This window comes from Bubalus bubalis, chromosome 2 (genome assembly GCF_019923935.1).
Source record: "Bubalus bubalis isolate 160015118507 breed Murrah chromosome 2, NDDB_SH_1, whole genome shotgun sequence".
Lineage (NCBI taxonomy): Eukaryota > Metazoa > Chordata > Mammalia > Artiodactyla > Bovidae > Bubalus > Bubalus bubalis.
In genome coordinates this window covers 174,564,527-174,582,038 of record NC_059158.1, presented here as the reverse complement: position 1 = coordinate 174,582,038, position 17,512 = coordinate 174,564,527, and the positions used below count along the sequence as shown (strand labels likewise).

At 39.6% G+C, this 17,512-nt stretch overlaps 1 protein-coding gene across 26 annotated transcripts in view; it reads right to left on the bottom strand.

Annotated features, from left to right (window-relative positions):
• Positions 1 to 15,198, bottom strand: part of PUM1 (pumilio RNA binding family member 1) — a 128,508-nt gene extending 113,310 nt beyond the window's left edge. For 12 of the 26 annotated variants that reach the window (XM_044938002.2, XM_044938009.2, XM_044938010.2 and 9 more), the window contains exons 1-2: positions 15,000 to 15,149; positions 10,591 to 10,964 (exon numbers count right to left, since the gene is read on the bottom strand). In XM_044938002.2, coding sequence (XP_044793937.1) covers positions 10,591 to 10,953 — 363 coding nt within the window. In that variant the 5' untranslated portion in view covers positions 10,954 to 10,964; positions 15,000 to 15,149. Of the gene's footprint in view, positions 1 to 10,590; positions 10,965 to 14,999 lie in introns of those variants that run through there. The other 14 variants (XM_044938005.2, XM_044938006.2, XM_044938007.2 and 11 more) reach the window with 4 other exon arrangements.
• Between the last annotated feature and the right edge of the window lie 2,314 nt (positions 15,199 to 17,512).

Here is a 17,512-nt window from a genome sequence, read left to right as displayed (position 1 = left end):
CCCTGACAGCCCAGTGGTTAGGACTAGGCACTTTTACAGCTGTGGGCCTAGGTTCAATCCTTGATTGGGGAACTAAGATCCTACAATCCACAGAGCCAGGCCAAAAAAAAAAAATTTTTTCAGAGTTTGAAATTTTGTGAAAATTAAAAATGTACAAGATGAAACCAAATTACCTATAATCTCCCCACCCACATAAATAAAATTAGTATTTTCCCATCAGATAAGATCAGATCAGTCGCTCAGTCATGTCCGACTCTTTGCGACCCCATGAATTGCAGCACGTCAGGCCTCCCTGTCCATCACCAACTCCCAGAGTTCACTCAGACTCACGTCCATCGAGTCAGCGATGCCATCCAGCCATCTCATCCTCTGCCGTCCCCTTCTCCTCCTGCCCCCAATCCCTCCCAGCATCAGAGTCTTTTCCAATGAGTCAGCTCTTCGCATGAGGTGGCCAAAGTACTGGAGTTTCAGCTTTAGCATCATTCCTTCCAAAGAAATCCCAGGGCTGATCTCCTTCAGAATGGACTGGTTGGATCTCCTTGCAGTCCAAGGGACTCTCAAGAGTCTTCTCCAACACCTCAGTTCAAAAGCATCAATTCTTTGGCGCTCAGCCTTCTTCACAGTCCAACTCTCACATCCATACATGACCACAGGAAAAACCATAGCCTTGACTAGACGGACCTTTGTTGGCAAAGTAATGTCTCTGCTTTTGAATATGCTATCTAGGTTGGTCGTAACTTTCCTTCCAAGGAGTAAGCGTCTTTTAATTTCATGGCTGCAGTCACCATCTGCAGTGATTTTGGAGCCCAGAAAAATAAAGTCTGACACTGTTTCCACTGTTTCCCCATCTATTTCCCATGAAGTGGTGGGACCAGATGCCATGATCTTCGTTTTCTGAATGTTGAGCTTTAAGCCAACTTTTTCACTCTCCACTTTCACTTTCATCAAGAGGCTTTTGAGCTCCTCTTCACTTTCTGCCATAAGGGTGGTGTCATCTGCATATCTGAGGTTATTGATATTTCTCCCAGCAATCTTGATTCCAGTTTGTATTTTCCCATATTTCCTCCCAATTCTTTTTCCACATATGTCACTCTTAATGGATATATACAACTTAAGGCCTATTTTCTAGATAATAACTTAGTTAAGTGAAGGAACTGTATCTACTATAAAATTCTCACCTGGTTTGTTTTTGTCACCCAAACACCCAACAGCCCCATCTTAACACTCATTTCAATATAGACACCAACAATTCCTCCTCCCTTCCTTCCTCCCCTTCATTCTCTGGAGAAAGAATGATATATTAATTTCACTGTTTTGTACTTTACTATAAGCCTTCTGACCTGTATAAGTATTATCTTCCTAATGTGTCCAATTGTGGGGAAAATGAACAATCTGAATCAATAAATTCTTGGAACATTTTTTTAATTAACAACAGATATGGTGCTTCCTCCCTTCATGAAACGATAAATTCCTCTGGAGAAAGAGAAATTCCTTCCTCCCTTCATGAAACTATAAATTTCTCTAAAGAAATTGTTCTGTATTTTACTATAAGGCTTCTGACCTGTATAAGTAGCATCTTCCTAATGTGTCCAATTGTGGGGAAAACAAACAATCTGAATCAGTAAGTTCTTAGCAAATTATAAAGATCATTTTTTAAATTAACAGATATAGTGCTTTTAAACACATTCAATAACCAGAATTAAGTTAATGAACCATTCCCTTATTAAAAGACCTTAGGGTAACTTTCTTTAATAGAGAAAAATTATTTGTCATTAGCAGATCAATTAACTGTATATTAATAACATCTAGAGAGCAGAGCTCCTAAAAACACCTGCTCTTTCTAATTTAAGCATTCTGCTTTCCAGGGTTGTAAACAAGTTTATTTATGCTGTTAACCTGAAAATACTTTCTTCATAGATAAAGAAGAAAGTTGTTAACTCCAGTAAAACTTGTCACTTGGAAAAATTCCAAATCCACGGTATAAAGCTGTAGATAAACTAACCTCCAAACTCTTTCTAAAAAGCACTGGCGTCAGTGAAGACACTTGTCTGTATATTAGACTTACATGTCTTTAAAACTTACTAGGTACCCAAAAGAACTGAAAGCATATATCGACAGAAACTTGTACACAAATGTTAGAAGCAGGACTGTTCCTAACAGCCAAAACGTAGAGACCCAAAGGTCTGTCGACTGATAAATGGATAAACAAAATATGGTATATATCTATTATGTAGTAGACTATTATTCAGCAGTAAAAAGGAATGAGGTACTGATCCATGCTACAAGATAGACGAACCTTTAAAACATTATGCGGGCAGTCCAGTGGTTAAGGCTCTGCACTCCCAATGCAGGGGGCACAGGTTCGAACATTGTTCAGGGAAATAAGATCCTGAGTGCCACACAGAGCAGCCACAAAAAAATTTAAGAAAAAAAAAAATCACTTAAAAATTATGTCAAGTGCTAAATTATGCTAAGCCAGTCACAAAGGACCACGTATCGGATGACTCCATTTACTATATGAAATGTCCAGAAGAGACAAATGCATAGACACAGAAAGCAGACTGGTGGGTGCTTAAGGCTAGAGTGACTGCTACTGGTACAGACTGTGAGGGATAATGAAAATGTTCTAAAACTGATTGTGGTGATGGCTGCACAACTCTGTAAACATACTGAAAACAACTGCACTGCACAGTTTAAATGGATGAATTATATACCAATCAAGTTATAAAAACTGCTAGGGCCCCCAAATTCCACAAATCTAAGTTTTCCTAATGTGATTTTCAAAAACACTAAGATACTTTAACCATAAAAGAACACTTACTGAAGAGGAAAAAAAGAGACAAATTTGAATCTGCTGAATCTTCTGAAATTATTAATATGGCAACTGAAAAACAATTCTCAAAAAATATTACAGGAAAAAAGTGGACAATTCCTCTTCAACTTCAGGCTTTATCACCAATGCCATGTATACCCTTCAGCCTAAGTTCTTCAATCAAATTCCCAAATATTAAATTCACCCAACCTATTGCCAATCACTGACCACCACTTCTCACAATATTCACAGTAGGGAGCAAAAAGGTAGAGGCATTCTCCTAAGCTGAAACTACACTCCCATTTACAGCTCTTTACCTACATCTAGAAGACACAGAACGTGAATGTGAAAATTAGGGAAGAAGGGGTCAGAAATCCCTCAATAACAACAAAAACTCTTACCCTCGGAGGGAGGGGACATGGGTGTACCTATCGCTGATTCTTGTTGAGGTATGACAGAAAACCACAAAATTCTGTAAAGCAAATATCCTTCAATTAAAAAAATAAAGTGGCAAAAGAAGAAACCTCTTACCCTATCCTCAGCACTTACTTTATTGGCTTTGTCCTATGTTCCTCTATGTGTGTTAAGCCATTTCCCAAAAGTGAATAGATTTTAAGCAAGAGCTAGAATTTTTAAGTATTCTTTCCAAAATACCAGAAGCATAATTCTGTACTCAGGCTCAGCCTGTATACAAAGTATTAAGCAAATGCTGTTGCCCAAGAGAAAATGGATACATGCACAAAGATGTGTGTATCTTCTCCAAATACAGAGAGGTGCAATGAAAAACAGTATCATTATCATATCACTTCATGGTTTACAGAGCACTTCAACCACAACCAAACGGAAATCTGAAACACAGCTCTTCCTAAGTAACTATGTTTTTCTCTTACTAAGAATCTCCTGATTCATCCCATTTCCCTCTTTTCTTTGACCACAAGAGCACCCAGAGCAAATTCTGTAACCCACCACTTTGTTGTGTATTTCTAAATTCTACATTTACCTCCTTTATCTTCCTAACATATCCCTATTTTCCCACTGCTACATCTCATATACCTAGTCAAGTACAGATATGAGAGTTGGACCATAAAGAAGGCTGAATGCCAACTAACTGATGCTTTCAAACTAGTGCTAGAGCAGACTCTTGAGAGTCCCCTGGACTTCAAGGAAATCAAACCAGTCAATCTTAAAGGAAATCAACCCTGAATATTCACTGGAAGGACTGATGCTGAAAGTGAACAAAGTATTAAGCAAATGCTGTTGCCCAAGAGAAAATGGATACATGCACAAAGATGTGTGTATCTTCTTTGGCCACCTGATGTGAAGAGCTGACTCACTGGAAAAGACCCTGATGCTGGGAAAGACTGAAGGCAGAAGAAGAAGGTGACGACAGAGGATGAGATGGTTGGATGGTGTCATTGACTCAATGGACATGAGTTTGAGCAAACTCCAGGAGATAGTGAAGGACAGAGGCCTGGAGTGCTGCAGTCCATGGGATTGCAAGAGTCAGACACCATTAAACAATTGAACAGCAACAACATCTCATTACCACCTTTTTTTTTCCCCCTAATTCCACAACAAAAACCTTCTGAAACAAAACAAAGATATAAACTTCTACAAGGTGCCACCTAGGAGGCACATACAATCAAGTACCACACGGCATTAGACAAGGGAATCTGAATGCATACTTTTTGTACACTGGAATCTAATCCTTAACACCGGAAAATAATTCTTGAAGTTACAGTCAAAGAAAGCCCGCTGATGATCCTTTTGACCAAATATAAAACGTTTTAAGTCTCTGTGAACTCCAAATATAATGAAAAAGGCTTCAAGAGTACAAGTAAAAGAGAAAACACTGAAAAATATGAAAGCAACTTTAACGTATGTTAACTAAGTGCCACTGGCCCAAGTGCTGAGGCATCTAAGCCATCTACCCAGAAAGGCAAGAGACACATGGTCTAACAAAGTCAAAGAGCAGGGACAACATAAAAGGATATGCAGATAATGAGGAGACTCCCAGTATGAGAATACTTGGGCTCCCTCCCAATTTAACATAGCATTTATTAATTATATAGTGTAAGGATTAACTCACAGCCACTGGAGATTAATGGGGTGGAGGTCAGGATACAACTAGAAAATGGCAATACCAAGTGAAAAAAAAAGTAGGGGGAGTTGGTACAGAGTCAACGAGAAGATTTATCCACTGAATTCTGCCTGGCTATCTAGAATTATCTCCCACAAGATTCAGCCACTGAATTCTGTTTGGCTATCTAGAATTATCTCCCACGGCTGCCAATCTATGGTGGGTGGATACTGACACATCCCAGTACCAAAAGACTACTAACAAAAGCAAGAAAACTTGAGTTGTCCTCTAAATTTCCTTTCTCAAAAAGCAGAGCTCTACCTATCTCTGCCCCCTTAAAATCCAGTACAGAGGCCACAGTTCAATTGATCGACCTTAAAAACTTTTTCCCTATTTCATCACCCACTTTATCTCACAATGTTTTACAGAGAAAACAGATTTCACAATGAGAGAATAAAACAATTACAAAAAGTCAAAGACTTGAGGCTGGGCTTTGAATGATGAAACCCTTTAATACTATTCAGGAAAGAAAGATCTGGTTATAAAAATTATTATTAAAATAAGTATGCAAATTTTTGTAGGCAACATTTTTAAATAGTATTATTTACTTAGCGAGATGTGTTTTCATGGGATTTTTTGGTTTTGTTTGCAATGCCCAGGCAGCTTGCAGGATCTTAGTTCCCCAAGCAGGAACTGAACCTTGGCCCCTGACACTGAAAGTGCTAAGTCCTAACCACTGGACCATCAGGGAATTCTCTCTAGTATTTTATAAAATCTTGATCCATACCCACTGTCTCGTTTACTGTGAGTAAATTTCATAGGTCAAAAAAGAAAAAAAAATTCATGGTACTTCTTTCCCTCACTCCCCTCCAAAGACCTCAATAAGACCCAAAAATGAGGGCTTTGAAGTTTCTAACTACACCAAATACAATAATATTATGTATTAAAATAAGGAATACTAGGGACTTCCCTGGTGGTCCAGTGGTTAAGAATCTGCCCTGCGATGCAGGGAAGGCGAGTTTGATACCATTCCGGTGAACTGTGAGCCCACATACTGTAGGGCAACTGAGCCCACGCACCACAAGGAAGATCCAGTGCAGCCAAAATTAAAAAATCAGAAATAAATGTCAAAAAAACAAGTGATATTTACTATGTTTATATTCTTAAGAAAAAAGACAAATACAGAAAGAACATAATAGTTTGCACACTACAACTTTTTAAAATAAACATATAAACAAATCTGAATACCATTCTTCACCTCAAAATATTATAGTTCCTAAATTTAATTTTAAATATCTCAGCTTGCAAGATTTTTAAAGTACTCCATATTACCTTAACACAAGTTCTCAAGCTGCTATGGTTTTAATTTTTAAACTTTTATTTAAAGGGGCATCATGCTAATAATCAAGTTTCACAGCTAGAAAACAAAACTTAAATATTTTTTTTAAAAGTCACATGTATTTAGGCACAAGTTAAAGAGGGCATCATTAAAAGATGGAACTCAGGGCAATTCCCTGGTGGTCCAGTGGTTAGGACTCTGTGGTTCCACTCCAAGGGACACAGGTTTGACCCTGGTCAGGGAACTAAGATCCCACATGCCAAGTGGCGTGCACAAAAAAAAAGATGGAACCCAGACACTAAGACAATTTCTACATAAGGCAAAAAAAACCTAATTTCAAAGGTTAAAAAAAATTTAAGTAAAAAGCCTCTTAATGAAAGTGAAAGTGGAGAGTGAAAAAGTTGGCTTAAAGCTCAACATTCAGAAAACGAAGATCATGGCATCCAGTCCCATCACTTCATGGGAAATAGATGGGGAAACAGTGGAAACAGTGTCAGACTTTATTTTTCTGGGCTCCAAAATCACTGCAGATGGTGACTGCAGCCATGAAATTAAAAGACGCTTACTCCTTGGAAGGAAAGTTACGACCAACCTAGATAGCATATTCAAAAGCAGAGACATTACTTTGCCAACAAAGGTCCGTCTAGTCAAGGCTATGGTTTTTCCTGTGGTCATGTATGGATGTGAGAGTTGGACTGTGAAGAAGGCTGAGCACCAAAGAATTGATGCTTTTGAACTGAGGTGTTGGAGAAGACTCTTTAGAGTCCCTTGGACTGCAAGGAGATCCAACCAGTCCATTCTGAAGGAGATCAGCCCTGGGATTTCTTTGGAAGGAATGATGCTAAAGCTGAAACTCCAGTACTTTGGCCACCTCATGCGAAGAGCTGACTCATTGGAAAAGACTCTGATGCTGGGAGGGATTGGGGGCAGGAGGAGAAGGGGACAACAGAGGATGAGATGGCTGGATGGCATCGCTGACTCGATGGACCTGAGTCTGAGTGAACTGCGGGAGTTGGTGATGGACAGGGAGGCCTGGCGTGCTGTGATTCATGGGGTCGCAAGGAGTCGGACACGACTGAGCGACTGATCTGATCTGATAAAGAAGTGACTGCTCATAAATGTGAGTAATAATAAGAGAAATGGATATAGAATAAAATACCTGGCCCAATACCTGGCACTTCCTCCAATACTGCTGGTTGGCATCACAGCCTGTGATATTCTTTACTTCACCAGCTCACTGATGAAAGCATTCTGCCAATCTGATCTTAAACTTTGTTCCGTTATGCAAAAAGTCTTAAAAAAAAAAAAGGGGGGGGGGGGGACATAGGCCCACAAACAGTAATGGCCCACTGGAATGGCAGAATGTGCTAGCAGCAGGATCACTTTATATTGAGTCTCTGTCTTAACAGAGACTTTCCTACAATTTCTACATAGAATACATATATGTAAGTAATTTTAATACTTAAGCATCACCAATGGGGGGAGGGGAGGGAAGCCAACATTATTTGTATTCATCTCCTTGTTATCAAATTTATCTCTAAAAATTCAAATAAATTATGGCCAAGTAGTTCTTTGATCTTAGAATGTGTTACTCTGGTTTGGTTTAGGTTCTAGGACTAGAAATATTCCCAGGGAAGCAGAAATACAGAAAGCCCATGGACATTAGGATCAAAGACCTGATTTCAAAACCAGAGTCTATCTGGGAACTAAGCTTCAGTTTCTCACTACTCAATAAAGGATTTTACCTCCTTCATAAGATTGTTCTGAGGGTTAAATATAGGAAATATTTAGTCCAGTGCCTAAAACATAAGATTCTCAACTTCTTTCGCAGTTCCACCTGACAGATCAGACACGAGGGCAGCAATCCTCTGCAACAGAGCTACACCTCAACTCTTCAATTATATTACACTATCATTGCTTCTTGCCCAAGTGGTCACTATCTATTGCCATGTATTTCTAGCAGAACAGCTAAGCTCTGAAACTCACTGCTTTACTTTATGGTCTTCCCTCACTCAGTCAACACCAAAACACTAAGTTATAATAACTCTAATGACTACAGGAGAGGTAATGTGTGGGTGGTCCACACCGCAACACAGCAACTACCTAATGCAGCTCCCTAATGCTGTTCATTACACCATGTATCCAGACCAACAGAACTGTGCATGATAAATGCCAAGTCCAAGCTGAGTCATTGGTTTAGGCCCCCCAGGTGTGGAATAGGTTTTGCCATTTAACATTAACACTGATTTGCTAACTGACCTGGATAAAACTGGTCAGAAAGTCAGATGTGATTCCATACGACAGGGCTCAGCACTAGAGTCCAGAGTATGTCTTCCCGGCACAGCACAAGCAGGGTTTCCCCTTCCCCCGCCACAGCCAGATTTTAGATCTTGAAACTCTGCCAAGGGCTGACCCACAGTTTGACTTGCCCACCTAGCTAAGCACAAACCAAGCACCTTGATTGTTCTTTCAGTTTTTATCCATCAGTCCATCGTTAGGAAAGCCAACACAAGATTTTACAGATCTATAATATAAATTATAATATATACTTTAAAAACCAATGGTCATGATTTTTAAATAATGTTTAGCCAAACAAGGCAAAAATTACAGGCATTCCACCTTTGCTCCCTAGACAGACGACAGATCCCATCCAAATTAACCACCTCCTGCCTTGGTTTCACCCTACACACACAGCTACCTACAGCTCAAATTCAGCATGTGTTCTACAGAACTTAATCACCTCATCCCCAAACCAGATTCCCCTCTATATTCCTCTTCCTCTATTACTCCATTTTCCCAGGGACCTTAACTTTCAAATTCAATCACCAAATTCTATGCGTTTCTCAGTCCTATCCCATCTTTTCCACTGCTCACACCAGGGCTATCAGAGTAGTAATCTAGTCTCAGCTCTTACCCACTCCAATCTCTTACTGCCAACTCAACCTTCCCAAAACACCACTGGATAAAAACTACTCCATACAAACACGCTAAAAACCCTGCTGCCTACTGAATTAAATCTTAGCCTGGCACTCAACCTCCTTATCTTTGTGACAATGTCCTTTCTCCCCCAGCTTTATTTTAAGGCCATAGGATTAGGACCCCATGCATTCAATAACTTTCTTCTGAAACTCTATCATATGCCACATTCTAGGAACTAGGAACTAGGATATTGAGATGAATAAAATTCGATCTCCACCTCCAAGACTTTAAGCAAATCGGAAACAAAGTACCTTAAGTAATAGATACATAATAAAAGATACATAATAAAAAATGTCCTAAGTGCCCAAGAAGCAGCTCCCTACACCTCATAATTTCTAGTACTGCTTACCTACACATAATAGATGTTAATGAAGTAGCACTGATACTGATGACTGTTCCAGTAAACCAAAGACCTGCGATCAACATGCTAATAATTTGTTAACTAACAAGATTCCACCTCGTCATTTCTACTGTGGTAAAGAACTGTGGTACACCAGCTGTCTGGAAAGGTCGAGGGGAAGCACAACTGAGTGTGCTTGTGCCTGATTTATTTCTGAAGAACAGAAGCACAAGAACCCCTCATGAGAGACGTCAATTCTTTCTGCTAGTCAGTACTCAGATATTGGCAAAATAAAATAAAACTTCTGCAAATTCAACCTATACCCTATTCCAAAGAATAACTAGAAGAAAACATTCTAACCCTTTCATCAATATTAAGTTAGGAAACACGTATCAGGCTAAATTCTCTTCTCAGTAAAATATGCTGTGATTCCAGCTATAGTTTTAGATTAGTAAAAGCAAGAACATTAAAATTAACCAAATGAAACAAGCATTTACAAGAGGACAAAAATGGTAAAAACCTAAATGCTGCCATCACTCCTTTCTAACACAAAACAAGATATATCAGTTCCATGTCAAATTTCACTTGAGCAGCTTATTTTTTTTAATCAACTTCCTTCTACTTTCAACTATAGCATTTTAAACACAAAAGTCACCAATACCCAACAGGAATGACTCTAAAGTATGTATTTAGCCTATAAACGGCTCAAATAGATCTTAAAAGATTGTATGTTAAGATGAAAAAAGTATTCTTTGTTTAAAAAGTATACTCAGAAAAGCAATGTGCACATTAGAACAAGCTTAAGTCTTTTTTTCTTTTTTAATGAATTGGTCATTTGCTCTTTAGTATCACCAAAACGATAAATGACTTAGTGACAACATTACAACAATCATCCTTTAAAACAAGTGACTGCTTAGTTTAAACAAAATGAAATCATTAGCAATTTAGGCTTTTTTAAAGACATTCACTGAAAGCAGATATCCTAAGTGGACAGTGATTATAAAAAGAGTTTCAAAGCTGAAAGAGTGAACTTTTTTTACCTGATGTTCTGCATGAATGTTATCCCCAGTAGGCCATCGATGTTTGCTATTATTATAGCCGCCTCCACCACTTCCTCCTCCCCCAAGCTGCTCACCATGCTGCCTCTGAAAGAAGTAGTCCACCATAGCGTCGTCCTGGGAACGGCCTGCAACTCCTATGGATCCTGGGACAGGGCTGGAGTGTGTCCCAGCTGCAAGAGCCTGATTTGCAGCTGGTTGTGGCTGCGCTTGCGACCCTGTTCCAGATGTCAAAACAACAGGCATGTTGGGATTAGCTGGTTCTTGAGGGTGATGTTTCAGGTGGGGGCTGAAAGAGTCCTGCCAAAGCACTGCTTTTCTCTTCAAGACACATGCAACGCTCATTCCACCAACACCTAAGGACAAACAGGTTACAAATGTTTACAATTTGCATTTCTTAAAACATAACTTGATATATGCACCAAGTTAAAAATGTGAGCCCCCTGGCTTTTGCAATCTATCATCTAAAATAATTTCTACCAATGTTTCATGACATATACACAATTTTCTAAATTGAAACCTCTATTTTGAAGTTGTTGAGTGTATGTGTATGGAAATAACTGTAGTTGGTGACAGGCACTCTGACAAGAAATTGAGATCAGGAGTCAATATGGCAACTTCAGGGAAACTTATGTTGGTACCAAAGGTTAACAGTATGGAATTAGACTTTAATTAACAACTCCTCTATCCAACTTATTTACACCTTAAGCCAACTGTAGCAGATACTTTTTAAATGAATAAGAGTTTTACAAAACATCCCTTTACAGCTGGAGCAGACAAATAAACCAAACAAAAATCCAAACCCCATATATAATTAGCAATGACTCAGAATGTCGAAACTTGAAAGGATCCTTTAAAATGTCCGAAGTATTCGTAGGATGCTCTCAGAAAAAAACAATAAGGCCCCCTGACTAAGTAAGGACAGCAACAGAATAATGTTCTTAGCCTGAAACTTTTCAGCTGGTGCATATGGGAAAGATAAACTCTAAATTTTTACCAATAACTTACAATTATAACTGTAATCACATCATCTTTCTACTAATATTCTGACTACACAGAGACAAACTAAATTCATTCCCCTTGTGTAGAAAGTCTCACTGTTAAAAAAAAAAAAAAAGAAATGCTTCAAAACAATAATAACTGTATGGCAAATATACTGCAGACATTTCCTAGTCATTCCTGTTTTACAGATAAAAACACTAAGGCATAGAGGAAAAGTTATGTGATGTGCCCAAGGCCATTCATCTACTGAGCTGTAGAAAAGGGATTCAAATCCAAATCTGTACACATCCAAAACAACTATAAACCCCTTGCTACCACACCCCAGTAAACCAAAACAGGTACTATTTCTCATTTGCATCTGTTATTCTTCTCTAGAAGGATCAACCAAAAACCTCCAAAATGTTACTATAAAACACCACTTTCACGTTTTCTTAAAATCAAAAACTACATCTGTACAAAGCATACAAGTTGTCAGACTATAGGTGCTTTAAAAAAAAAAAGTGCTTCAAAATAATTATCAGTTACCAACTAGAACACACCTGTCCACAGCCACTAGAATCTAATTTCAAGGCTATCAGCCTAACAGTCCATTACAAATGCCATATCTCCCTTTAGCCCTACTGTGACAATTCATAAACAGACTCACAAGATTCATAAGAAATCTTTTAAATTATTTCTCTTTATAGGATAAACATCGTGATAAAGAAGCATTTGCTTCTCACAACTAATTCATGTTTTAGAAGACACAATGTAATTTTTAATATTTTTCAAAGCCGAATTTGGAAATGCATAGTTTCAGTTAACAATTCCAAGCCATCAGAACCTTAACTGGAGTAATCCAGCTTTCTAAACTGCACTTTCTGCTTTCATCAACAGTCATGTTCATGCTTAAACACGAAAATCAGAAAGTCATTGTTTACCATCGGTACTAGCACAGTCCTAACTAGCCTAATGCCTTTCTCTTTGATTTTCAAAAGAACTCCCTGCCCTCTCATTACCAACAGTAGCCAGTTCCATTCTATTCCACAAGGGACTATCAGTCTAATAGTCTGTGCTGTAGAGCTAACCAGTGGTCCCAAAACTAAAATTTTACCACTAAACTACAACTTCCCTGAGCCTGTTTCCTCATCTAGAAAATGGAAGAAATCCTTCCTTTATGACTCACAAATGCTTTTTAATCAAAATAATACATATAAAAGTTTTTAGTAAATTTAAAGTCACATGCTGAGACCCTGGGAATTCAGTCACCAACAGTTAAAGCAATGGAGCGCCAGTCCCTAAGAAGATTCCTAAAATAGCAAGTACAATCTTCTCTGAAATAAGATTTGCCATAATACTTATCTAATGAAGAACTTACATATGAAAAAGGTATTCACCATTGAAATACATCGACCACAACTTCATTCTATCAAGGCAATGGTATGGGGGGCAGAGGGAGAGTTCCTATGAAAATGTTCAAACAAAACAATTGGCTTTTGTAAAGCTATCTGTATGCCCTGAGACTTCCTGCTTTACCTAATGAGGCAAGGCAGTTTCTCAAACAAGAGAAAACCTGGCAGAAGGGACATTTTGAAACTGAGCAAATACCTAAGCAATTAACAAGTGTCTTGGGTAGTTTTGAAATATCTTGGCACCTATCAGCATAAAAATTAAGAAATCAGTCACTTAAATATTAAAAAACATTTAAATTGCTGATGCCTTTTACAGAACTCTCAAACCCACTAAAAAGTTATGTGAAGCACTTGAAATGTGACTTTTTGCCCCAAATGATACATTATAAAAATAAGTATTTTTAAGCAACTAAAAAAAGTGCTGAATTCTATTGAGTTACTCAACAGTTTTCAAACTGTTTTCACCCAAGTTGTTATTTTTCTTTAGTCTTGTTTTTAATATCACTAACAGGTTTTATTTCAAACAAAGGAACATGATCTTATCTATCCACCGCTCACCTTTTATTTACAAAATGCTTTGTGGTTTAAAAGGTGTTTATTTTTACCACGCTGGGGGAAAAAAAAAATTCTGTGGTCATAAATTTATTTTAAAGCAGTTCATGTCAACCCAAACTAAACTTCAAACACAACTTCAAAAAGCTGTGGCCTTGAACAAAACGAATCCATTTAGGGCTAAGGCAAAAGGAAGAGTTCAAAATCCAGTGTGTATTTCCCAAAAATTCAGATAAAGAATCAAGAGCCCCCAAGAGTGTTTTTTGTAAAGTTAAAACTAGAAACGAGTCAAAATGTTTATTTTGCTTACTAAAACTACACTGGGAGCCACCTCTGTTTCGGTGAGTCTTGATGTGTTTTTCATAAAACAAACAAAAGGCTAAAACTACAAGCCTACGGTTTCAGAAGTAACAGACTTTAAAAATAGAACTCCCCCAAAAGCTTCATAAAACCCCATTCTTAAATCTCTAGCAGAGTAGGAAGTGAACCAATTGTTACAGACAACTAAGAACAGTGTTTTCTTAAGTGGACAACGAAGAGTAACAAGCTATCAAGTTATAGGAAGAATAAAACCTTTCCTGGTAATGTGGGGGAGGGGGGCAGATGGCGGGGGGTGGGAGAGTTACGCGAGCGTATTCCTCACTAGACGTGGGAGTGGTACTGACAAGTATTAACAAACGATTTATGTTTACCAAGAACGTCCGTGAGGACTAAAACTATCTAGTTATTGCATATCTGTTTATCTACTACAGATGCACGAACCCCTCTTTGAGTTAAGACAGACACGCACCAATACAGACAGGCTCAAAGAGGAAGAACCCACCAAAAACAAGCTCTCACCGAAACAAAAGGCCACAAGTACTCAGGAGCCTAAAAAGCGATCTGAAACTTCCTGATCGCCTACTTCTCCACATATAAGGCTCGCAAAGTTCCCCCATGGTGGATTTCGCCTGCAGACAAGGGCCACGGCTGCTTCTAAAGCGATTTATTGTTCCTCCTGCTTCGGCGCAGGCACGGAAGCTCAAGAAGTCGAAGAAATCCAGGGTGGTACAGAATTACACTTCATGGCCACACACAAGACTCGGGCTTCGCAAACCCATCAAAAAAGCAACCCGAACGGCAACATCAATCTTCAGGGGCCCCAACAGGGCCAAGCAGAAATGCAGAGGCACGTCTATGCCCAGGGCCCGGGCCTAAACCCCCGGCATTTTCCTCGCTTCGACCCCGCTCCCCACCCCCTCCCTCCTTTGATAACAATAGGGGCCTTGCTGCTGACTCCAAAACATGTACGAGGAACAGCGAGTGAGAAGCCTCAGCCAGGGCCCCGGCGGCTTTTCCAAAGCCCTTCTCACCCCCGCAACTGCTCTCAAACACCAATACAAAGGGACAGTCTGCTCGCTGGGGGTCCGGAGCAGCGTTTGGAGCTAGCGGGGTGCGGATACTCACGGGCGGAGCGGTAGGATGAAGATGGATTTCAGCCCCCCGATCTTCTCTCTCCGGCGCTCTCGCTCCCCCTTACCTTTCACTCCGACAACATGGCGGCCCACTGGGGACTGGGCTGGCGCGGTGCATCATGGGATAGGCTCGGGCCCCGGCTCCGGCGGTGGCAGCTGCATGTGCGGAGAAGGCAGGCTGCTCTGGAACAGGTTGCCTGGTTGCCATGCCAACCCGGGGCCTGCGTGAACTTGGGAAACTCGCTGGCAACACAACCGCTGCGCGCGCGAGTTCCTTACCGCAAGACAAACGTGCGTCGCCGTGGCGGAGAGAAGGCGGAGTCCCGCGGGCAGATATTGGAGCGCCCGGAGTGCGGGATCTTGGCCCAGCACCGCACGGACCTGGGCACGCGGGGTCAGAGCAGTGACCTCAGCCGCGGCGCCATCTGCCCCGATGTCCTCCCAGCTTCACCTCCAGATTATAACGGCCTCCAGGGTTAATGGACGCTTACTCCAAGACTCTGGCCCGAGAGGTGCTGGGTTCAAACTCCGTTGCCGCAGCTTTCTGGCTCTGGCATTATTTAATCTTCCTGCCCACGTTGCCCCATTTGAAAAATTCAGAGGAAAATGAAAATTGCTACTTAACAGCATTGCCCTGAGGATTAGTGAATAATATGGTTTAGTAGTCCATTTAATAATGTGAAATGCTTAGTACAGTGCCTGGGACTGGTAAACGGGCCCGATACAGAATTTGCAGGAGTTTGGGAAAGACCCTAATGCCAGGAAAGATTGAAGGCAAAAAGGGGAGAGAGCGGCAGAGAATGAGATGGTTAGATAGCATCATCCATTTAATGGACCCCAATTTGAGCAAACTCTGGGAGATAGTGGAGGACAGAGTGCTAGTGTGCTACAGTCCATGGAGTTCTCAAAGAGTCGGACTCAGCCACGGAACAGCAACAACAAGCTCAAGGTGGAAGTGCAGGACCCCTTGTTCAAAATTGTTGGTAAACTTCAAAACAGAGATAGCAGAACATTAATATAAACCAAAGATGCAAAGCCGACTTTGTAAGCACTGATTCAGTGTTAACTGATGTTGTTGTGTCCAGTTCAGGAAATAGAAATTTGGGCATTTGATGAAAGTGATTTTTCAAAATCAGTATTTGATAAAGGGTTAGTCGTTCAGTGGTGTCTGATTCTTTGCAACCCCATACACTGTAACCCGCCAGGCTCCTCTTTCCATGGGATTCTCCAGGCAAGAATACTGGAGTGGGTTGTGATTTCCTTCTCCAGGTATTTGATAAGATATAGCTATTATAATTCAAACTAAACCCAAGATGAATCAAAAACATAGGCAAACCACAACGCTGTAAAAGATCAGAAGAGATTATAGGGGGAGAAAGCTTTTAAATAGAAAGGGAGAATGTTTATAATGAATCAAAATAAATCTCTTTAGAAATTGAAAGAAATTTAAACATCTATATAGTAAGAGTGCCACCATCAATGCATAAATGAGAAAATAGCTTTAAAGTATTATAATACTAGTGGTAGACAAATGGTTGTGGAAGTGAAAGTCGCTCAGTCCTGCTCAGACTCTTTGCGACCCCATGGACTGTAGCCCATGGAATTCTCCAGGCCAGAATACAGGAGTGGGTAGCCTTTTCCTTCTCCAGGGAATCTTCCCAAGCCAGGAATCGAGCCCAGGTTTCCCACATTGCAGGCACATTCTTGACCAGGTGAGCCACAATGGTTAATCTTCATGATAAATACTGAAATTCTCTTATCAATTAAAAAAGAGCATTTTGAAAAAAGAGCACAATCCAGACACAGAAAACAAACTTACAGCTACCAAAGGGGAACTGGGGAAGGGATAAATTAGGAGTTTGGGATTAACAGATAGATATTATTGTATATAAAACATAATCAACAAGGACCTGCTGTATAGCACAGAGAACTATGCTCAATATTTTGTAATAACCTATAGGGGAAAAGAATATTAAAAAAGAATATATATATATATAACTGAATCACTGTACTGCACATCTGAAAGTAACACAACATTGTAAATCAACGATACCTCAGTTTAGAAAATAAAGAAAGGAAGCAATCCAAAACAGACCTGAAATCACACAGAAAAGATAACCTGGGACTGACGAGTTGGGGGTGGGTAGGGATGAGAGAGGACTGCTAGTAGGTATGGGTTTATTTTGGGGGTATTGACAAAAGTTTAAAATTAAACTGTAATGGTGGTTGCAGAACTCTGAGAATACACTAAAAACCATTGAACTGTGGGTATATTAAAAGATAAAGTTTATAGTATGTGAAATATATCTCAATAAAGCTATAAAAATGGGAATAATAAAAAGAAATGCAACTTTAAAATGCAATGTTTCATCTATTAAATAAACTGGCAAAAATTTAAATAATCACTAAATCCTGTTTTGGCAGGTTGTGAGAAAATCAGCCCTCATATTGTTTACATTATTTAAGGAGATATTACTTTTAATGCTATTTTTATTTAAAAGATAA